The 23,704-nt window shown below is 41.1% G+C and overlaps 1 protein-coding gene and 1 long non-coding RNA gene across 8 annotated transcripts in view; one reads left to right on the forward strand and one right to left on the reverse strand.

Moving 5' to 3' along the window:
- MED14 (mediator complex subunit 14) overlaps positions 1–16,555 on the reverse strand; it is a 73,118-nt gene extending 56,563 nt beyond the window's left edge. For 3 of the 6 annotated variants that reach the window (XM_070067492.1, XM_070067490.1, XM_070067488.1), the window contains exons 1-11: positions 15,791–16,142; positions 13,021–13,047; positions 10,718–10,823; positions 10,360–10,398; positions 6,380–6,553; positions 5,510–5,639; positions 4,925–5,053; positions 4,515–4,622; positions 3,836–3,968; positions 3,056–3,206; positions 2,186–2,297 (exon numbers count right to left, since the gene is read on the reverse strand). In XM_070067492.1, coding sequence (XP_069923593.1) covers positions 2,186–2,297; positions 3,056–3,206; positions 3,836–3,968; positions 4,515–4,622; positions 4,925–5,053; positions 5,510–5,639; positions 6,380–6,553; positions 10,360–10,398; positions 10,718–10,823; positions 13,021–13,047; positions 15,791–16,005 — 1,324 coding nt within the window. In that variant the 5' untranslated portion in view covers positions 16,006–16,142. Of the gene's footprint in view, positions 1–2,185; positions 2,298–3,055; positions 3,207–3,835; positions 3,969–4,514; positions 4,623–4,924; positions 5,054–5,509; positions 5,640–6,379; positions 6,554–10,359; positions 10,399–10,717; positions 10,824–13,020; positions 13,048–15,790 lie in introns of all 6 variants that reach the window. The other 3 variants (XM_070067491.1, XM_070067489.1, XM_070067493.1) reach the window with 2 other exon arrangements.
- The window catches only part of LOC108178726 (uncharacterized), a 104,541-nt gene continuing 97,238 nt past the window's right edge, over positions 16,402–23,704 (forward strand). The window contains exons 1-3 of one of the 2 annotated variants that reach the window (XR_011385703.1): positions 16,402–16,951; positions 20,510–20,577; positions 22,192–22,258. This is a non-coding gene — a long non-coding RNA (uncharacterized lncRNA). The remainder of the gene's footprint in view (positions 16,952–20,509; positions 20,578–22,191; positions 22,259–23,704) is intronic. The other variant, XR_011385704.1, reaches the window with a different exon arrangement.

The raw sequence follows: 23,704 nt of genomic DNA on the forward strand, positions 1-23,704 counted from the left end.
GAGCTTCCCCTGGGTCTCCCATGCAAGTGCAGGGGCCCAAGGACTTGAACCATCTTCTACTGCTTTCCCAGTCCTTAGCAGAGAGCTGGATTGGAAGAGGAGCAGCCTGGACTAGAACCAGCTCCCCTATGGGATACCAGCGCCATGAGCGGAGGATGAACCTACTGTACCAGCCCCTATAATTTAATTGTTAAACATGGACAAATCTAATGTCAAGTCCTAATGAGGATAGTGAACAAGCCCCCTCAATACAGATTAAACCAATACACTCACCAGATTTCTAGCATACTTTTTATTTACTTTTTAAGTCTCATATTAACATTTTTGTTAAATTAAGCTGCCTTTCTTCTAAATCAGACTAAAAACATAATCTAACACCTTGGCTTGTCTTAGATCCCCCTTTTTAGCTCTGTTTTTCACTTTCCTTGAATGATTATGTGTCCTTTTTCTTTTGATTGCCACTTAATTACACATGTTATAGGATTCATGTTTCAATACATGTAAATAAATACATTAGGCAATGATCCAATCATGGAATTAGCATATCCATCACCTTAAATATTTATAATTTCTTTGTGATGAGAACATTCAAAAGCCTCTCTTCCAACTATTTTGAAATATTCAGTAACCCAGGCTGGCGCTGTGGCATAGTGGGTAAAGCCACCACCTGCAGTGCCAGCATCCCATATGCGCACTGCTTCGAGTCCCGGCTGTTCCACTTCCAATCCAGTTCTGTGCTATGGCCTGGGAAAGCAGAAGATGGCCCAAGTCTCTGGGCCCCTGCACTTGTGTGGGAGACACAAGATGGCTGCTAGAAGCAGCTCCTGGCTCCTGGCTTCGGATCAGCCCAGCTCCGACCATTGCAGCCAATTGGGGAATGAACCAGCAGATGGAAGACCTCTCTGTCTGCCTCTGTCTCTCTGTAATTCTGCCTTTCAAATAATAAACAATCTTACCAAAAAAAAAAAAAAGAAAGAAATATACAGTAACCCAACTATGTACTAGAATACCAGAACTTATTTTGAGTGAATATTCTAGAAACAAACTTATTTTTCGGACATTCATTTCTTCAGGCAGTGTTTCTATCTGCTTTGTCAAAGTAGTTTTAATCCAGGGTAACTAGTACATGTCTAAGGAGTTGCTTTCGTCAAGTGTATTGGATTGCGCTGGGTTCAGTGATGATACAGGCAATGTCTTTGCTACTAGCACTGTTATGACTTCCTACCTGAAAAGGCTACACCACCTGAACTAAAGACTGTGCACTCTGTGTACAAGGTAATCAAGACCAAAATCAACTGGGGTAGGGATAATAAATATATTCATTATAATGTTGGCAAATTATATGCCATAGAATGAAAGGGTTTATTTTCTAAGTGACTAAGTATCCCCCAAAGCTCTCAGTATACTCACTAGGTAATTAAATGGAAGACTTTTCACTATGTGTTTATATCTGCATTTCTTACTTTGAATCCTATTAATATATTAACAATCCAAAAGAATTTTTATAGAAGACAAGCGAGAAATTTTGCTTTGTTCAAAGAGGCATATTATACAATGCATATGTATATAAATACAATAAACATTTGCAACACCATCTATCACTAGAAGAAAAATTAAAAGAAATGATTCAGGAGTATTTAGTCTAGCAGTTAAGACCCTAGCTTAAGACGCCCCATCTCACATCAGAGTGCCTGAGTTTGGCTCCTGGCTTTAGCTCCTGACTCCAATTTACTGCTGATGCAGAGCCTGGGAGGCAGCAGTGATGGCTCAAGTAACTGGGTTCCTGCCACTCACACGGGAGACCTGGATTGCACTCGCAGCTCCCAGTTTCAGCCTCCACCCAGCTCCAGCTGTTGTCAACATCTGGGGTGTGAACCAGCAGATGGGAACTGTCTCCCAAATTAAATGTTAATTAAAAAACAGAAGGCAATCCAAAAAAATCCACAAATCCATAATGATTCACACTAAAATTTTCAAATATCTTCCATTTCAAAAATGAGATCAAGCTAAATAAGAAAATAAGGGAAAATTAAGAGAAGTTTGGTAGACTACAAGTTAAAATGCACTCTCCACAACAAGAATAGTATATTGGAGAAAAAAAACTTATGAAGACCTTTCATAAAAAGAAATATGGATACCAGTTTAAACAAAACAAAAACAGAAAGATCAGTTTGGAAAAACGTACAGTTTTCATTGGCATTGAAGCCTCTAAGAATGGCCTTCAGTTCCTGGAGCTTCTGATGAGCTCTTGCGTGGACACTGTCGATCAGGAGTTTTTCTATTGATAAGTGGTCAATCTGCATAAACAAGACAGAAGAATCATGTGCAACTTCAAACTCTTTAAAAGCCTGAGAGGTTATTGCACTTCAAGGTATTTCTTTTTAGAATTATGCTGCTTAAATATTAACTAGAATGAGAAAGCAAATTTATAGTTAAAAATTAACTTACATGGCATTGGTAGCTTAAAAACTATAGTTAACATTTTGATGAGTAGAGATCAAGACAATGTATGTCAGTTACCACAGTGCTCAAATTCAAGACCTTAAAAGTAAAGTGGTAATCTAATCTAAAATATAAAATTTAAGAGAGCACCTTAAAATTATATAAAAGTTTCAAATGTTAATATCCACTTAGGGGTCAGCATTATGGCATAGCGGGTAAAACTGCCCATATTGGTACAGGTGTAAGTCCCAGCTGTTCCACTTCTGATCCAGCTCCCTGCTAAGAGCCTGGAAGAGTAGCAGAAGATGGTCCAAGTGCTTGGGCCCCTGCTCGGATGTGGGAGACCTGGAAGTAGCTCCTGACTCCTGGCTGTGGTCTGGCCCAGCTCTATCGTTGCAACTATTTGGAGAGTGAACCAGCGGGTGGAAGATCTCTCTCTCTTTCTGACTCTCCCTCTCTCTAACTCTGCCTTTCAAATAAATAAAATATTCACTTAAATCTCATAAAAAGTTTTAGGAACAATTAGGTATTTTAAAGAATCTGTGCTAAAAATACAAATGAATATTATATTCATTTAATCAAACAAATATTAAAATGTATTGAAATCTTTTACCTTCATGGCTCTTTCTGCTAATTTGGAATCAGATCCCGGCAAAGGTGGATCATGAAAAATCTGTAAAGGCTTGGAGACATCATTCTCATCAATTTTAATTGTAACTTTGTGAACAGATGCTATCCCTGTTTTTCTCCCAAGAACTTGCTGACTAAAGAGAAAAAAAGAAATATTAACAAGTAATTACTTTTGGAGTAAAATAACCTATTGTGTAGCTTACTCAGAGCATGGAACATGACAGGCCCTCAATGTTTACGGAAGGATTAAGTTAATATTAGGAAAACAGCTATTTTGTAACCCAATACAATATCTGACTCATTGCACTAAAAAAACACATATACAATTTAAAAATAAAATACATCCACACACTAAAGAACCCCAAAATAAAACTTGTGGCCTAAGTGGTACCTCTTCACCTGACTCCTTTACAGAAAATGGGAATGAAGCAAACTTCTAGCAGAGGAATTGAGGATTATTAAGAGGATGATTCAAAATAGACAACTGTGAAAAGTGTTTAAAAAAATGATACCCAACACTCTAACCTAATGGTCTTTTGGCAATTTGGTATGAGCCCAGAGTAAACTAATCTCTCAAATTTTCTAAGAATCTTGGAACAAACAGATAAATGTACTTGTATTCAAAGCATGCCATGTTCTAAGAGAGGTGTACGTTATGTTTGTCCCACTTAGTTCTGGTATGTATTACATCAGATATATGAGAGAAAAAGAGAGAAAGTATTTAGAGTCATAGCATGAACATAATAGAATCAATATTACTTACTTCCAAACTGAGAGAGAGAGGCACTTTCCAGCATGGTACCTTTCCACCTGCACAAGGTCTCCCCACCGCTCTCGGATTAACATTAGAGTCTGGGAATGTAACACTTCTAACTGAAGTGATAAGCAGAAAGAATCTGATAGATCAGGTTAAGCAAATCTAATATATTATTCCAACAACCCATCAAGTACAGGCAAACTTCATTTATAAAGGCTGTGTTCCCAAAAAGCTGGCCATAAAGAAAATCTCCAGAATCATGTTTTCCCAATGACTCATCCTAAAAAAGTGTTATAACTTGGCATAATTTTAGAAAAAAGGCTCATCGTTAATAATGAATCAATATCAATAATCCACAAAGTGCAGGTTACCCTTTAATTCATCATATTATAGAGACTATGGACTAACCAAATAGTACTTTTTTCCCAAATAGTACTATTTTTAACTAATCATTTTCTATTTTTACTTGTAAGATCAACATTAAAACTTTGAATTTGACTTGTTATAGATGTATCACTATTCTTCACACTGGCCGGTTACCCAGCCATATTTCTATCCAAAAAAAGTGGTGGTGTTGGGGGAGGTAGAGTGCTATAGTTCATGATTAAGGACAAATGGAAAATCGGGGGGGGGGGGGGATACACAAAATCCTTACATATGCTTTTCTCAAATTTCAGAAGGATACGTAGGCAGTTGTACATGTCCTGAAGAGGTTTCTCATCAGCAAAGAGCCTAGACTGCACCAGCTGATGGATAAAGTTGATTTGCATACTATGGACCAAAGCCCGTCCATCTTCCATTGGCAGGGAAAAAGAAGGTCGTTAATCAGAAAGGTGTACAGTACATGTCACAGTACCAACTAAGAAAATATCTAAATTAATTTTTAAATGAAATTATCCATGAAATCTGGAGAAAATTATACTGTGAGAAACACTGAAACTTCTACCATCAGTAAATAATTAGGACTGTCATAAAATCTCCTTCACATTACAGGATAAACTGTTATACACATTTATTATTCTGCAGGATTATTTTCATTATATAAAAAAAAATTTAAAATAATACTTATGATTTAAATCATCATTTATAATTTACCTCCTGTTTCCTTATCCTCAACCAGAATTTCTAGCTTGAGAAGACGCCATGGAACATCAGGGTCATCTCCCATCACAGTCAAGGTCGCTTCAAACTCTCCTTCAACTCGAAACTTCACCCGGCCATTTGCTTTTAGAAGAAAAAGAAGTGGTGTATTCTGACAGAAAACAAGCAACTTCCTGCTAACCTAGGACTTTCAGTCTTGTTTATAAGAAATTTTTAATAGGTTGAAGCTTCTTTTGTAAACAGGCAAACAATTCAGTGGTTCCTGCATAAGCCGTGGGCAGCTTCCAGGTCACCAAAAAACCAAAAGCAACTCCTCCAATATATACGAACAAAATTTTCAGGAGGCTCAACTCTGGGACCTCAGCTCTTCTCCAGTCCCAGCCGATTTCACTCAGCTTTAAATATCAGCACTGTGTAGATACTAAAGAGCAACGATACAGTCCACAATCACAGATGCCACCACTACCAAAATTGTGGGCCAAGCTTCACAATGGCATTCCTTTGAATAAAGTCCAAAAAGCTGTTTAAGAAAATATTCTACCACGCCAACTCTTAAAAAAATAAACGTCAAGTACATACCAACTGTAAGATTGGCTAACTGAGGAGGAAGATCTGTGGTTACAAGCCGATGCCTAAGAATCTGATTCAGCTGATGCAGTGTGGCTTGTTTCTCAATTTTGGTGATTGGGTCTGGAGGAATAATTTTATCCTACAAAAAAATGTAAGTGATTTACAAATAACATTCAAAGAGGCATTCTTTAAATCGTGTGTGTTTTTATATAATGTTTTATTTCACCCAAGAGAATCTCATTCATTTCTACAGTCCACATTCCACAACAGTGATCATTACTACCATTCATTACAGTGCCAATGCTTTCACGAGTCACCTAAGACCATATTACAACATAATCTTCATGCTCCACTTCTGAAACCAACTTAATGTCACTGACTTCCACCACTTAAAAGTATAAAATACAAAAGCACCAAGTCAGTAAGCTACCACAACCACAATTTTTAAAAATACTTCTGAAAAGCAACTAGCATGCAGTATTTTCACATCTGAAATAGATGTTAACCTATTAAGTACCAGGTTTTCAATTCTGCCTAACATGTATTCAAAGTTACCATAAGTGGCATATGTATTGCTCAATTTAAGTTTTTTTAGGTGTCCTATATACAGGACAATGGGACATTATGGGCTAAGTTATATGTGCACAACAGTTCACCTGACCAAAAAAAAAAAAAAAAAACACAAAGATTCACCCATTTTCATATCTACTCACATTCTGGCTCCCGTGTATCTCAAAAAAACCACAATCTTAGTTGTAGAGAAAGAAGTGAACTACAAGGACTATTTTTCTTACAAATGTTTTTTACTGGTCTGTTTTATACAGTAGAACCCAATGCCAAAGCTTTCAGCTTTTAGGAACACTGAGACAAAGCACTTACTCTAATGCACGTTGGCAACCGTGGGTAAGACCCGGTAGTGAGTACATCAATGGCATAAGGGATGGCAAAACTGGGCAGGCGGGCATGTACCAAAGCATCTCTAGCTAATGAGGCCAGGCGATCAGCAGTGTCCACAAACAGGATGGCTTGCTGGTCTAAAAAGCTTGAGATCATCTTTAAAGCAAAGGGTAAATGTATTAGGTTTCCTTGAAAACTATCTGCTTTTTACATTAATTACCATTTATTCATTCCAAAAAAATCCTTGAGGAAAATTAATGTTAAGTTTTCTATATTTTAAAATATTTCTTCAAAAACTTTCCCAGTAATTTGCAGAAAGAAAATATTTAATACATTTGTATTTGACATTAAAAACAGTAATTTTCTATTATTTTAGGTAAAAGGTTTTCCAATTCATTTTCTATCCTGAATAGCACACATATAAAAAGTTACAAAAAGCAAACAGAATAAAATGCTTTTTACTCTTTTTACTCTAGATTTCTGGAGGTGGTTGATAATGAAGTAGTTAAAGGCACAGCCTTGGGGGCCGGCTCTGTGGTGTGGCAAGTTAAGCTGCCACCTGCAGTGCCGGCATCCCATATGGGCACCAGTTCCAGTCCAGGCTGTTCCACTTCCGATCCAGCTCCCTAACATGCCTGGGAAAGCAGCAAAAGATGGCCCAAGCCTTTGGGCCCCTGCCACCCACATGGGAGACCCAGAAGAAGCTCCTGGCTCCCAGTTTCCAGCTGGTCCAGCCCTGGCCATTGCAGCCATTTGGGGAATGAACTGGCAGATGAAGACCTCTCTGTCTCTCCCTCTCTGACTCTGACTTTCAAATCAATAAATAAACCTTAAAATTAAATAAAGGCACAGACTCCTGAACCTAAATTGCTTTGGTCTCTATTTATTTATTTTTAAATTTCAAAGGCAGACACAGAGAGGTCCCATCCATTGGTTCACTCCACAAATACCTGTATTAGCCAGGTGGCCAAAGCCAGGAACTCAATCCAGGTCTCCCACATGCGTAGTAGAAGCCCAACTACTTGAGCCATCACTGCTGACTCCCCTGATCTGCATCAGCCAGAAGCTGGAGTCAGGAACCAAAGCTGGTATTAAACCCAAGTATTGCAATATGGGACAAGAGCATCCTAACCAGCAAATACCAGTCTCCCTTGGTCACAATTTTAACTCTGCAACTTACCACTCTCTGTAACTTTGGGCAAGTTACTTAACCTCTCTCTGCCTCAACTAGAAAATGGAGAGAATGATTCCCAACCTCATAAAGTTGTTCTGAGGATTAAAAGTTAATGCATACAAGACCTTTAGAATATAAGAAACACTCAATAAACATTGCCCATTATGAGACATAGCCTAATTTCATGCCAGATACAAAAATACTTTCCATTAGTTTTCTACCCAATGCATTTCATAAGGATGTCTGAACTAGTAGAGCTCACAAGCTAAAAACTCCTTCCTTGAAACATTTATCTTTTAATTCTATCCTAGAAGAGTATTTAAATCTCTTCTCTCATGTCCTTCAAACAGGCTGTCAGTGACCAACATAAAACATGGTACCTAGAATTAACATCACATCATACACTTATCAATGCTCTACAATTTCTTAGTATTTTCCACATTCATTTTATCTGCTTTTCATAACTAGAAGTAGAACCAGGTAATTATTATCACCTTAGAGTTAAGGAAATTGAGGCTTAAGTTAGCACACTTGCCCAAATTAAGACATCCAATAATCAGAGAAGCTAGAACCAAAACCAAAGTTTCTTCTCACTCTTAAAGCCAATATACAGCATAGTCCAGTAAAGAATGCAAACTGCCATGACTAGTACAATGGACTTATCAGTATCATTAATGTTGACTTCTTATTAGCAGTCATAACATTGCTAACATACTCTCAAATTCTGAAATGGTTTTTACTCAGATTTAGGCTAGCTCAAATCTCCCTCCATTCAGCCACTGTAAAAATGTTACTAGACCAAAGTCAAGTACCAAATTCAGAGTACCCGGAAGACCTTGACCATATTGGGATGTCACAACTTACCCAGCTCACACTGCTCTACCTTAAACATAGCTCATTAATACAAAATCTCTCTAAACTACCTTGCTAAACTCAAAATATACTAGCTTCAGCTACATTCCTTTGACTTAGATATCTAGTTAATGAAAATAAAACTTTAGTTTTGAGTAACCTATTAGCGAGTCCAAGTAGGTTATCATCACCATGTTCCTTTAAAAAAATTTTTTACTTATTTATTTGAAAGGCAAAGGGACTGGGGCGGGGGTAGATCTTCCATCAGCTAGTTCACCAACCCAAATGCCCACAACAGTCAAGGCTGAGCCAGGCCAAAGCCAACAGCCTAGAACTCCATTCGGTATCCCATGTGAGTGGCAGGAGCCCAAGCACTTGAGTACTTGGGCCAGCATCCACTACATTCCCAGGTGCATTAGCAGGAAGTTGAACTGGAAGCAGAGGAGCTGAAACTCGAAGCAGCACTCAGATGGGAGATGCAGGCATTCCAAGAAGTAATTTAGCCTGCTATGCCATGACACCCTCCTCACATTCTTTCTTTTTTAAAATAGTCACAAATCAGCTATTCAGCTAATAATAATCTCCTTTGGATTTTTAAAAAATTTTTATCTATTCATTCTTGTGATAATTACTCTACTCTCTGAAATATGGATCCCAAAAAGGGGCAGGCATGGTGACACAGCTGGTTAAGCTCACATCCCATATCAGAGCACCTAGAATCAAGTCTCACCTCGGCTTCCAATTTAGCTTCCTGTTAATGTGCACCCCTGCCACCCACATGAGACCTGGATGGAGTTCCAGGCTTCTGATTTCAATCTGGCTCAGCCCTGGCTGCTGCAGGCATTTGGGGAGTGGACCAGCAGACGGAAGAACTCTTTCTCCCTCTCAAGTAAATAAACTTAAAGGAAAAAAAAAGTGACTGAAATAAACAGGAGTAATTATGTGCCTCATTTATTAACACACCACCCTCCCCAAGTTATGAGCTTAATAGACAAGAATCCTACTGATATTTTTCCTCCTTAATACTTCTTGAACATAGAGTCAAGGTTTTTGGGGGTAGCTAGCATTGTGGCACAGCTGGTTAAACCACTGCTTGCAGCATTGGCTTTCCATATCGGAATGCTGGTTCCCGTCCTGGCTCTTCTTTGGATCCAGCTCCCTGCTAATGTACCCGGAAGGCAGGGGCAGATGGTCCAAGTGCCATGGGAGAAGCAGATGGAATTTCTGGATCCTAGCTTCAGCCTGGCCCAGCCCTGGCTGATGTGGCCACTGGGGAGTGACTCGGCAGATGGAAGATCTCCCCTCTTTCTGTTACTCTGCCTTTCAAATAAATAAATCATTAAAAGAAAAAACTTTTGCTAGTTTTTCTTTTTTAACATTTGTTTTTATTTGAAAGAATTAGAGAGCCAGAGAGAGAAGAGATCCTCCATCTGCTGGTTCACTCCCAAAACGGCTGCAATGGCTGGAGCCAGGAGCTTCCCCAGGGTCTTCCACATGGGTGCAGAGGCCCAAGCACTTGGGTCAACCTCTGCTGCCTTCCCAGGTGTGTTAGCAGGGAGCTGGATCAGAAGTGGAGCAGCTGGGACTCAAACTGGTACCCATATGAGATGCTGGCACCACATGCAGCAACTTTACCTGCTATGCCACAGTGCTGGCCCCTTTCGCTCAATTTACCATCTTTGGTACACTTCACTGCATGTCACTTCTTTGAATGCAAAAGAGTGATTCAATGTCAAAAAACTACAAGTTTACAGTGCCGATCTCCTATTCAAGTTTCCGTCTGCTATACCATGTATCCTGTGCACAACAGACTTGGAGAATGAGTAGATGAAAAAACAAACATATAGATCAGATAAGCTCTGTAACCTTGAAGAAGCCAACTATTTTCTAGGAACCTTATCTTTCCTTATCTGTAGAACAGGAAGAAAATACTCACTCTGCCATTCACAGGATTTTCAGGCATCGATAAGCAAAACTAAAGGAGAGAACCATGCAAATTCTAAGAAACCCTATAAATGTAAGCTAACCATCCCCCCCCCTTTAGTTCCAGACTCATATTTCAAGTTTCCTTGTGGTACAACATCTTCGAATGTCTTTCTCAACAGGCATCCATCCACAAATACTAAGTTTCACTAGAAATGTATTATACATTATCATCTAGAAATAGGATTACTCACAAAAGTAACATCACTCATAACAACTCATACGTAAGTTAAAGCCATAATCAGAAAACATATCTATTATAACAATCAAAAAGCTATTTTATACAAAGTAGAATTAAAAGTTTTACTCACCGCACATTTCTCCACTTTGCCAGCATTATCAGCCCATTTTACTAAAGCTAATAAGCGAACAAAGAGTTGACGTGTCCGGCTAGCAAACTGCACTATTTCTATTTTCCTATAAAATAAAACAACTGTTAATGAAGCAGCATAACAGAAGGAGTCTTCCACAATCTATTTCATCTGAGCTTAAAAAGAAATTAACCTTTGTTAAAAGTTATCTAAATATGAATTATTGTCCCATTCTGCATACCATCTGCACGTTTTATTTTTTACCTCAGAGTAATAAATCCAACTGAATATTCTGGCAATGAATCATTTTAAAATTAATTTTATATTGCAATAAAAGTAGTTTACTAAAATATACTGAATGCATGGATAAATAGATGTTAACTGGGTCACAGAAGGGACCAAATCAGGGAGTTATGAATTATTAATTTCCTAACTGAAACTTGTCATTACTAGCACTTTTGGTAAGAGAAGGGAATTAATACAGATCTTTACCAAAGCTTGAAACTTCAGTCTTTTCACAAAAGCAGTGGCCCGTTTCCGTCTTATAAGAGTGTGATTTTAAAAATTAAAGAACTATGCACTCCTTTACCAGATGACTAATTTTGATGACAAACCTGGATACTCTAGCTTATCCAAGTTAAAGATAGCATGTTGAAGCTCTACAAATCAAAGATAGAAATTCTGTCCATTTCTATTTTTGTGCTATTCCCACTACTATGCCTTTTTTCCTAATACTCACCAGTATTTTTATCCTTTCCTCATAAAGTCTTAAAAGCTTTATTAAAGCTTTAGGCTGTCAACCAGTGTTTCAGCTGGACTTCTCAACTTCATAGCAGCTAAAAAACTGATAATCATACAACTCATGGCTTACCTTAAGTCACTGAAAAAAATATTCACCAGGCCAGGACTGATGACAGGACACCCACTTCCCTCTACATGGACTATGACCTATTAATCTCAGTACAGCTGTTCAGTGACCTATTGATCCAACCCACAACTCTATCTCGCCAATACCACCAGAATACAATGCAGCAAAATAAAAGTTCTTGCTGAAGTACAATCCTGACTGACGGCTACAGTCTAATTCCTATTGAGAGTGTAAGTAGCCCACAAACAACCTGAAGTGCTTCCTTAAACAACAGCCAGCAATGTGACAAGGGGCACTATAAAGAGAAGGATTAGGGGCAAAATATGACTGTGCCAATATCCCTGAAGAGTCATAAGAGATAAAAAAGTGTATCACGGGCAAGACTGAGACACACCAGAAATGCTAAAATGAATATTAACATCTAGCAGTCACCTCCGAGCTAAGAATCTTAGTACTCTAACTCAGCAATGGTTAACAAAGGATGCAAGGTCTCTGCTCCTCTCCCAAAGCAAACAGACCTATGTGTTATCTATTTGGTTTTGCCAACGCACTCCTCTACTAGAAATGAGACATCCCTCTGGAAACTACTGTAACATGGTTTCCTGACACCATGCTGGCTCAAGTGAAAGGGAACGTGAGTTGGTTTTCCCAGAAGCCCAGTTTCCCTTCCTAACCCAAAGTGGACATAAAACAAGTTATGCTTCCTCTCTTTAAAACTGACCAGCCATATCATAACACAAGCATAGTTCAATGACATCTTCCATCTCTAACTTTCTTGACTTATGACTACTTCTATCAAAAAGGTCACTCAGGGTTGGTTGGAATGTAGCCACTAATAATACTAAAAGCCTTCCTAGTGACTTGGTATTAAAAAAAAAAAATCAAGGGCACTAAGTAGTGTCAACAACAGTCAAGTAGCCTGTAGTAGTTATTAATTTAAATCCCCCTCACATGATTTCTTTGAAACCTTATTTTAATTTGTTCCTTTGGCCTACAGAATCATACCAGAGATTAGTTAAGTCTTACGCCTCAAACTCCAACTGAACCAAAATTTCCCCAACTGTAAAACAGCAACAGCAGTAGGCAAATGCCAACCCTCTAAAAATATTTGTTAGCATTATTATAATAGATGGTAAATTAGTGACCAACTTTTGAAAGCCAGCCTGCTCCTCAGCTTCTTCCACTATGGACTTCATATATTTTCCTATCCTTCTCAGTTTGACGTAGTTAGTCACTCAACAAAAGTTTACTGAATAGAAGGTCTAGAATTGGTCTCACACCACAGTATTGTCAAGAACGAATTAACTGCATTTCCCACTGCTCCCTGAACACACAGCATTTAAAAAAAAAAAAAAAAACTAGCCCACACTACCCATACTCACACACTAACACTCAAAGATAGACCAATAAAGACAGATTTAAGGCTTTTTCATACCTCTCCACATCAGATTTCCTTGGCAATCTAAGAAGAAAAAAAAACAATAAATTGATTAAATATATGCATGCTTTCATCAAAATGTGATAATGGTCTTCACTTTGCCTCTCTTAAATACCTTAGTGTTTCAGAAAAGCTGAGTAAATGCCTACTACAGGATGCTACCTACTTTATGAGTTTCCAGCAAAACGGCTGTAAGGGGAAAATCAACAAAAGAACATTTCTCTCGATTCAAAATTGCTTCAAAAGGTATTGCATGAACCACAAACATTTAAAAAGCCCAAGTCTCACATCAACACACTGTAACACAGAGTATCACATTATACTGTGTATCACAGTGTATCACATCCTTTTGGTCTTAAAAGGAGTACTATGTTGCCAGCCTCCCCCTTATCCAATGAATACCTTGTTTCCAAGCAACAAACCTTCTACATTTTGTTACGGTGGGCAAAACTGGAAGCTAATCACACAAAAGGGCCAGTGTCACTCAAGGGTTTTTACAGCAATTATGATTTGCATGGTGGTTAACAAGGAAAGACGCATTATTTTTAAATTTTAACTTATTATTTGACAGACAAGGATACAGCTTCCATCTGCTGGTTCACTCCCTAAATGCTTGCAATGGCCAGGGCTGAAAGCTGGGAGCTAGGAAACTCAATCCAGGTCTCCCATGTGGGAGGCAGGAACCCAATTACTTGAGCCATCACTGCTGCCTCCTAGGCTCTGCACTGGCAGGAAGCTGGAGTTGGGAATTGAACCCAGGCACTACGATGTGGGAAGTGAGCATCTTTTAACTGCTAAGCTGAACACCCACCCCTGCATTACTTTTAAACAGCTCCAGGAAGGTTTTATTTTCTTTTTGCTAGTTCTCCAGTATTGATAGCCAGCAACCAGTGTCAATTTGTTCCTTAACACTAATGCTAACACTCTTCACCCACTGATGCTTAGAAAGGTCTGATCTATCTCTTAAATCGCCACATTCTGTTAACTTCTATTCCATGGTCTAAATTTAGATGGCCTGAACAACTCTCATTCATGCCTCTCCCCCATCACTTCTTAAAGAATATATGCTCAGCTGCTTGGATCCTCTTCTCCAACCCATGTGCTGCAGAGACAGAAAAACTAAAACCACTACCACTTCCAGAGGTTCAAGATACCAACGGGGAAACTATCAAAATGAGCTCTTGCTCTTCTTAAGGAAGATGGTGGCATGGAAGCTGAAGTTATGATCACAGTGATAAAAGAACTAGGTAGGGGGTGGAAGGGTCAGCAGACCAGAGGAATGTAGCAGAAATTAAGGCCCTATTAGGAAATGGCAAATAAAAGCAGTCACTGTATAGATTTCAAAATTTCTTGCACCAAAATCAACTTCTCTTCTAATTTTCCATTAACATTTTAAAAGTATGTGAAGTGTGTTATATATCCCTATGTTATATATAGGAATCACAATCATAGAAAGGACATGGAATTATAATACTTTTTCCATGACAATAAAACAGACGTTTCTCCCTTCATAAGCAAGTCCTAAAGAAGAGAAAAGAACACGATATAATTCAAGGAATTTCTACAAATCTTGCATGGAAAAACTAATTACACAACCACTAACTGCAGCAGTTCTCAACATGCTTTTCACACAGCTATATCCAGGGCAAGTGACCTTCACGCGCCTGGAACCAGCTCATGGACACTCTTAGGTTTTTACAAGCCCAACAATTAGCCATACAGAGATGTGTATCACCAAAATCATTTCAACAATGACAACTATTTACACTTCTCACTAGCCAGAGCGGTATGTTTCTTTACCTCCTTCTGTCCCATGCAATAAAGTACAGTACATCAAAACTCAGTGTGAACGTTTTACAGAAATGGAACCTATTTTAATTCTTTTAGGCATCTGCAAATATGTTAAGCCTCTAGTAACCAATTACTGTACACTGTACAGTCTAGTATCTACATACTTATGTATTTCAGTAAAACCCCCTTATCTGTAATCTTAGAATAGATGAGATAAAAAGTCATCTAGATTAAAAATTCTGAACCTGGGTTATAAGATGCAAAACAGAGCCCCCAAATTTTACAGTGCCTTTTCTTCGTACATTGAAAATCATTAGTATATTCTGATCCTATTCTGGAGGGATTACCACCCTAATCATGCCCCAAGGCACTTCATAGGTAACTAGGTGATTTACAAATTCCCTTCATTTTCCAAGAAGTAACAGCAGATTGGCTACAAAAAATATTGTACACACACTAAACTCATGAGGACTTCCAACACTCAAAACCTTCCAGAAAAAAAAAAGTTATTTGGAACCCAAAATGTTATTTCATATACAACCTCCTGCGTTCAAACTTACAAGCAATTACAGTCTACATTTGAAACGTATTGTCAAGAGGCTGTAAAACAGACTGCCTGTCTTTGGGATTTTTTTTTTTTAATTGCTTAAACCCTGAACTCTAATCTTGTGCTTTAGGCTTAAAAAGCTTCCAACTCGGACAAAAATCCCAAAGACAATTTTCAGTCTAAGTGTTAACAACACGCAAAATTAACGAGTCTCCGTTGCCTGATCTGCAGAAAGACTCCCCCCCCCCCGCAATACAAAGCTTTTCAGCCACCTCCACTGAACGAACCCCTCGAGTTCAGAAATTCTACACTAAGCAGCGCCGGGGAGACACACGGTAGCCCTTTGGCGAGAGGGAGGCGCAAACCTCTCTCAATCAGTTGGGCGGGAAGAGAGGGCTGGGAAGCAAGCAGGGGTTTCGCGGCACTTACAGGTCCGTTAACACCATGAGCTCTGAGTAGGCCCGGTGGAGCAGAAATTCGATGAGAGTGCTCAGTCGATAGCCAGGGCTAGCCGCAGCCGCAGCGGCAGCCGCCACGGCGGCTCCAGGGGGAGGAGGTGCTGGGGCTGAAGCCGGGCCGCCGCCGCCGCCGCCGCCGCCTCCAGGCGGGACCAGCTGATGGTTCTCCAGCTGTACTGGGGCCATGGCGGCACAGGGATCGGCTCGGCGCAGCGGCGCAAGATGTGGCCCTGGAGCCTCCCGGGCACTCGGTCACCGCGCCTAGGCGGGCGCGGGCAGAGCAGCCGCCGCCTACCGCCGGGAAGCCTCTGAACAGGAAGCCGTGCTCCGCCCGCAGAGGCCCGCCCCCATGTAGCGACGAGCTGCTGGCCCCAGGGAGAGAAGCGAGGGGCGGGGGAGGCAAGGAGGGCGGGGAAGCAGGGCGGCGGCAGCCGGGAAGCTGCGCCTCCGCGACTGCTCAGAGGCAGCTATGCCTGGCAGCCGTGGCGTCCATGTTGACGGCCGAGACCGGAAGTCGAAGGGCGGGGCGGAAGGGCAACCCGCAGGAAGCCTGCCGAGAGCAACCTGAGCCGGTCTCCCGGCAGTCTCGCGCCGTAGCGTGTGCGGGACCCGGCGGGAGCCGGTGAGGCGCGTGGGAGTGGGGCGGAGCCGGTGCGTGGGTGAAAAGGCGGAAGAGAGCTTCGCGCGCTGCCGGAAGCGGGATGAGGACTCAGCCGGTCTCGTCACCGTAAACGTCACTCGTGGCCCCGCCCGGGCTGTCGCCGCCGCAGCAGCCCCAGGCGTTGTAAAGGTCACAAGTTGCCTTAAGGAATGGATCAGCGCTCTCTAAGTGGGGCACTTTACCCCCATGGAGGGGGCCTTGCCTGGGTGTTCGTGAGTTACGCTTCTGGAATCGTGGAGAAATCGTCGGGACCGGGCGCTTGGGATTTCTCAAGACTTTGCTCCTCCCATAGACGGCCTAGGCGTTTTGCGTGGGAGGACGTTCCCGTCCCTTTTTTATTTTTTTTTTTTTAAGCTGTGGGAAAATGGGAGAGAAAATATGATTGGGCGTAGGGACTGAGCTGCCGGCAGAATAACTGAACTTTCGATTGAGCTGGGTGTTTGCTGAGTCCGTTACCATCCCCCAAATCCGGTCAGTACAACACAGAAACAGCCCTTAAATCCTCGCCTGCAGACTTGCACTCAGTTTTTGTCTCTGCTCTTAGAGTAGCCGCCCTGTCCTTTGAGGGCTTTCTCTGCCTGCCTCCAGTTAGTTCCCTCCCCCTCCAAAAAAAAAAAAAAAAAAACCAAAACACACAAACCACGTTTGGTATTTTGCTCCTCTTTTAAAACGCTGATCCTTAACTTAGCCTTGCACTTCTTAAGCCCTCAGGCGATTTCATAACGGATAGGCCTGTGAGTCCCACTGCGCATAGCTTGAGACAGTTGATCTGGGGAGAAGTCTGGGCTTGGTTCCTGGGTGCTTCCAGTGTGCAGCCGATGTTCCCAGCCTGTTTTTCCCAGTTTCGTCCCTCGCAGGTGGTAGAGGTGCTCCGGCTGTTCCCTTAAGGCTAGGATACTCCCTTTGGCCAGTTAGAATGACTTGTTTTTTAAAGCTTTTCACCGGTGTTCCGAAGGTGTGACCTCCAGGGTCTAAACATTTTCCCCTCCTTTGTGATCCTAAAGCACATTTACACATAATACCATCATTGGGTTTATGTATACCTCCTGCAGGGATGCTGCTGGGAGGCAGACTGTCATTAATTCCTATGTCAGCTACCTCAGGGAGCAGAAAGGAATTTTTTTGAAATTTGTAAATGATCATTGATAATTGTATATACAGTTATTTACAGGGTACAAATGATATTTCAGCACATGTCTGCGTTGTGAAATGTGCAAATCAGGCTAATAATTCATTATCTCCCATCCTTATTTCTTTGTTTTTTTTTTTCTTTTAAAGATTTATTTATTTATTTTGAAAGTCAGTTACAGAAAGACAGGGAGACAGAGATCGATCTTCCATCCACTGGTTCACTCCCGCAGATGGCTGCAATGGCTGATGCTGGGCCAGGCCAAAGCCGGAACCCAGGAGCTTCATCCTGGTCTCACATCTGGGTACAGGGGCCCAAACACTTGGGCCATCCTCTACTGCCTTCCCAGGTTATTAACAGGGTGCTGGATCCAAAGCAGAGCAGCAGGCACTCAAATTAGTGTGGCTTAACCTGTTATGCCACAACTCTGACCCCAAGTTCAACTTCTCTACATTCCACGTGTAAGTGGGATCATGTGGTACTTCTCTTTCTGTGCCTGGCTCATTTTACTTAAAATAGTGTCCTTCAGATTCATCCATATTGTCTCAAATGATAGAATTTCCATCTTTCATAAGGCTGAATAGTAGTCCATTGTGTATATATTTGTATGCCACCTTTCTTAATCCATTCATCTGTTGATGAGCTCTTAGGTTACTACTATATCTTAGCTGTTGTGAATAATGCTGGGATACACATGGGAATTTCTTGCCAACACGATCTCAGTTCCATTGTATCTATACCTAGAAATGGAATTACTGGATCATGCAATAATTCTACTTTTAATTTTTTGAAGAACCTCTATACTGCTTTCCAAAATGGCTGTACTAATTTGCATTCTCACCAAACATGTGCAATGGTTCCCTTTTCTCCACACACTCAACTCTTGTTTTGTCTTTTTGATAAATAGATATTCTAACAGGTGCGAGGTTATATCTTATTGTGGTTTTTAACTTGCACAGGGAACAATTTTTTTTTATTCTTATTTATTATATGCCACCTCCAAAGGCGGCCACCCCCCTCATGCGCCCCGCCCCGCTCCGGGAACAATTTTTTTTAGGTTAACTAGAATCAGAATTTTTAGCAATTGCCTTGACTTGTCTTATTGAAGTTTTTAAGAACATTTATTTATTCGAAAAGCAGAGTGACAGAGGGGTAGAGAGAAGGATAGAGATCTTCCATCTGCTAGTTCACTCACCAAATACCCTCAACAGTAGGGGCTGGGTCAGGCTGAAGCCAGGAGCCCAGAACTCCATCGAGGTTTTCTAGTGGGTCACAGGGACCCCAGTCCTTGGGTCCATCATCTGCTGCTTTTCCAAGTGCTTTAGCAGGAAGCTGGAATGAGAGCAGAGTAGGCAGGACTGGAACCAGCACTCTGACATTGGATGTGGGTGTCCTAATCAGCAGCTTGACCCCCTGTACCACAACACTGGCCCCAACCCAAATGCTTTAGATCATTTATGAAGTCAATCTGATTTTGTCAAAAGAAGCAACAAATTGATTACAAAATATGGAGAATAAATGGGTATTTCCTTTTAAGTCCCTTTGATGGAAAAACGTGATACATCTGGTTTCATTTTTAAGTATACAGCTGTCCCTCAGACCCAAAAAGAGCAGGAAAGGAACTGAAACTTTTTGTAAGATCTTGTTCCTCCAAAATGGAGAACAAAAGCAGTGACTGCATTCATTCAACAGAAGAGACGTTCATAGTGACACTGAGGGAAGGAACTGGCAATGTTGTGGGCATGGTTTCTCCAACCTGGAAAAAATGAAAACACTTGAACAGCGTGGCATTTAGAATAAACCCAGACATTTCACTGTGGCCTCTACAGACTTGAGCACTGTAGCCCTTGCCTGCTTCTTCATCTACTCCATCTCCTCCCACTCTTTCCCTCACTTACACGGTAGCTCTCTGGGTCTAGTCCGTGCCATTCCTTCCCACCCTGTGATTTGTCCACTGTTTCTAGGTACTTGAAATACTTGTTTCCTGGCTCTTCCCTTGGCTGGCTTCTTCTTCAGGGCTCAGCTGAAATGAGAAAATCCTCAGAGAGGCCTTCCTGACTGTGTTATATTCAGCATGTACAAGGAAGTTCATTGCAGCATTGCTTGTAGAAGCAAAAAAAATAAGAACAATCTTAAGTGTCTCCCAAGTAGGAGAATGGATAAGCAAATTACTGTATTTCTACATAACTATTCAAATTAATTAGAGCTATAAGTGCCAACACATATACATCGCAATACAAATTGAAAAAAGCAACATTCTGCTACATTTCTATCCATTTTAAATTTATTATAGTAAAAGTAAAAATGCAACTGAGGTTGAGATCCACAGCTTTCAGGACGGTAGTTCCTTCTAGGGTGGGGTCAAGGACAAGGTGATGCTTTGTTGGTTATTAGTTATTATAAATTTCTTGAAGAAATACCTAAAGAAAATGCAACAATATTAATATCTTTGAAATCTGGGAATACAGATATGCATGTTAGCAATTTTTGAAATATTTCATGATTTAAAAATATTTAATATATTTCTGTTAGTATAATATCCACCAGCTTACCATAACAAACTCTAACATCTCAGTGACTTAAGACAGTAAGAGTTTTTATTTCTGTTGCCCACAGAATTCCTAAAGCTATATCTGACTGGGGATGGGGCTATTCTCTGTAGTAGTAACTCAGAGATCCAAGCTCCTTCCACTTGGAAAGCCAGCACTCTGAGATTTTTTTATATCTGCCAATATTCCATTAGCCAGATTAGTCACACTGCCTATTTAAAGACCAGAGAGCTGGGAAATACCATTTTCTTTCTGCCTAGGAACAAAACGAAATGGTTTGACAAAGGAAAGAAAAAAAAAACATTGTTTTTAACCACAATATTAATCATCTCTTTTTGTTTTCCCCCATAGCACAGCCTCTGAAATCAGACTGTTTAGATTGAAATTCTAGCTCTACTGGGCGCTATCAACTCTCTTCAGTAAGTTCTCTGGGCCTCATTTTCTTCAACTATGATAGTATTCATCTCAGAATGATTGTGAAGAATAAATGAGTTAACATTTGCAAAGAGTTTAAAACAATAAGTGATTATCTTCACATTATTATCTTCACATTATTATCATTTCAAAGCTCTAAGTCTCATATTTATTTATTCACCTAATAACCAATCAACTTTCTTCATCACTCTGCCTTTCAAATAAATAAATAAATTTTTTTAAAGAAATACTTAAAACTTCAAAGATGAAAGTGTCAAAGGTTTTAACCATTTTGGTTTCTGGGCTTGATAATATTTCCATGGAACTTTTTTATTTTTAAGATTTTTATTTATTTATTTGGGAGGTAGAGTTACAGACAGTAAGAGGGAGAAACAGAAAGAAAGGTCTTCCTTCCATTGGTTCACTCCCCAAATGGCCGCAACGGCTTGAGCTGTGCCAATCCGAACCCAGGAGCCAGGAGCCAGGTACTTCTTCCTGGTCTCCCATACGGGTGCAGGGGCCCAATGAATTGGGCCATCTTCTACTGCTTTCTCAGGCCACAGCAGAGAGCTGGATTGGAAGAGGAGCAGCCGGGACTAGAACCGGTGCTCACATGGGTTCTAGTCCCGGCTGCTCCTCTTCCAATCCAGCACAAAGTCCACTGATTCTGTCAGTAGCCACTGTTTCTCCCTTCACCACCACCCAGGCCTTCTTCCATTTCAGGTGGGCGAGAGTTCATGGGGACTGGGCACAGTGGCAAAACCTTCGGCAGCCATGATGTTCTCTAACACTGCCCCAGCAGGCCACCCTAGGAACCCTCTAAGGGTTCTTGAATGTCTCCAATTGATTATTGTCCTCATGGTCAGCTTTCTTCCCTTCCCAACTACTGAAACCAAGTGGTTTCAGAAGCCAAAGGTTGTAGTCACCTTGCCCCTGTTGCCTGGCTGCCACCATCAGGTGAAGGCAACGAGGGCCAGTGGGAAAAAACAAAGGCGTGGCTGGAGATCATTAGGGTAGACTCATAGGGTAGAAGTCTGTCTTCCCATGTCGGAGTACCTGGGTTCAGTTCCTTGCTGTAACTCCTGACTTCAGCTCCCTGCCCAGTGCAAACTCTAGAAAGCAGCAGTAATGGCCAGGAGCTGGATTCCTGCCATTCACATACAAGACCTGGCTGGCAGTCCTGCCTTCTGGCTCCAGCCCTGGCCATTGCAGGCATTTGGAGAGTGGGCCAGCAGATAGGACCCCACCCCCTGCCCTGTTCTCTCTCTCTGCCTCTCTGCCTCACTCACTGTCTCTCAAATAAATAAAAATTTCAAAAGTGTACATATATAATAATTACATAAAATACAAATGTGTATACAAGAAAATGGATATGATTTGTTTCTTAAGGAAATTATTAAAACTGGAACTTCAACTAATGCACATTTAATATACTAAGGCTTTTAAAATTAAAGTCAGAGCTTTTCATTTTATTGACTTTACATAGCCACATATTTATGTCCAAACACATTCAAACTAAAGTATATTAAAGATGACATCAGCTAAAATTGCAGCATCAGGTACTCTGTCCCTCCACAAAAGCAACTAATGCCTAAACCTGTCACAATCAACTTCTGCAGGGCTCTGGAATCTAGGCAACCACAGCAATCAGGGGAAGGCCTAGTGAGGACAAGCTGCTGCTCTAAGGTAAGAGAGCGCCACCAACAGTTCCCCACCCCCCCACACCCCCCCCCCCCCACCTGTGGCGAGGACAGCCATCCGCACGCCTGGCGCAGTTGCTGGTGCCAAGCAGAGCAGCGGGGACCATATTCTCAATCACTTGTGGGTCATGGGTTCCAGCTTGTCCAGCAGCTCCTTAAAGGACTGGCACAGGCTCACCTTTGTTTCACTCAATTCAGAGTGTTCCCAGGACTCAGGTAGTTTTCTGAGCAGCTTTTGCCAAAAATATTCAAAGGCACAAGTATTGGCTATCACAGTCTAGGGCAAGGAATAACAGGACAGCAAATAGACCAACAATCCTGGGAAGGATGAGATTGGCAAAGGAGATGTGAGGGGGAAAGGGGGCTTTTAAAGCTCCTGTGTGTACCTCAGCCACATTCATGTGCAGAGCTAGATACATGTTCAGAAACGACCTGAAAAGACCCAAAGCTTTCACCACTGACTCGCCTTCAGGCGCCACACAAGTAGGATGTGAAAGTTAAGGCAGAGTTGTCAATGGTCTGGCCAAGCACTGAAGGAGTACCCCAAACAGCCAACCTGCAAAGATGGAGAGGTGATTTTTTTCTTTTTCCACCTCCTCCTCTTCCTCCTGTTTTTGCTTCTAGGTGTTTCAGAAAACACTGTCAAAACTGACTAGTAAGCAAACTCAACAGAGACTTCAGTGGCTACATGTGACAAACAAAACAGACGTTAATGAGAAACTCATTTTGAAATGTCACTGAACAGGCAAACAGTAACATACAAATATAGATCAATGACACAGAACCTGGAGTCCAGAAATGATCCCATATTCTATGGCCAATTGACTAGGGTGCCAAGACCATTTGATGAGGAGAGAAATGTGATAGCCAATTGGATATCCACATTTAAAAGAAATTAGGCCTTTCCCACAGTTTTCAAAGAAAATACAAGAGCGTCTTGGATTTGGGAACAGATTCTTAGATATGACACCAAAAGTTTAGCAGTAAAAGAAAAATCAGACTTTTTCTAAAAAAAGATTTATTTATTTATTTGAAAGTCAGAGTTACACAGAGAGAAGGAGAGGCAGAGAGAGAGAGTCTTCTATCCACTGGTTTACTCCCCAATTGTCCGCAACAGCTGAAGCTGTGCCAATCCGAAGCCAGGAGTCAGGAGCTTCCTCTGGGTCTCCCGTGTAGGTACAGGGGCCCAAGGACTTGGACCATCTTCTACTGCTTTCCCAGGCCATGGCAGAGTGCTGGATCAGAAGTGGAGCAGCTGGGGCTCAAAACCAGCACCCATATGGAATGCTGGCACTGCAGGTGGCGGCTTTACCTGCTATGCCACAGTGCCAGCCCCATAAATCAGACATTAAAACTAGGAACTTTTGTACACCAAAGGACACTGCAAAGTGAAAGAAAACAGCTTATAGGATATAAGAAAATGTAAACCACG

This window comes from Oryctolagus cuniculus, chromosome X (assembly GCF_964237555.1).
Source record: "Oryctolagus cuniculus chromosome X, mOryCun1.1, whole genome shotgun sequence".
Taxonomy (NCBI): Eukaryota; Metazoa; Chordata; class Mammalia; order Lagomorpha; family Leporidae; genus Oryctolagus; species Oryctolagus cuniculus.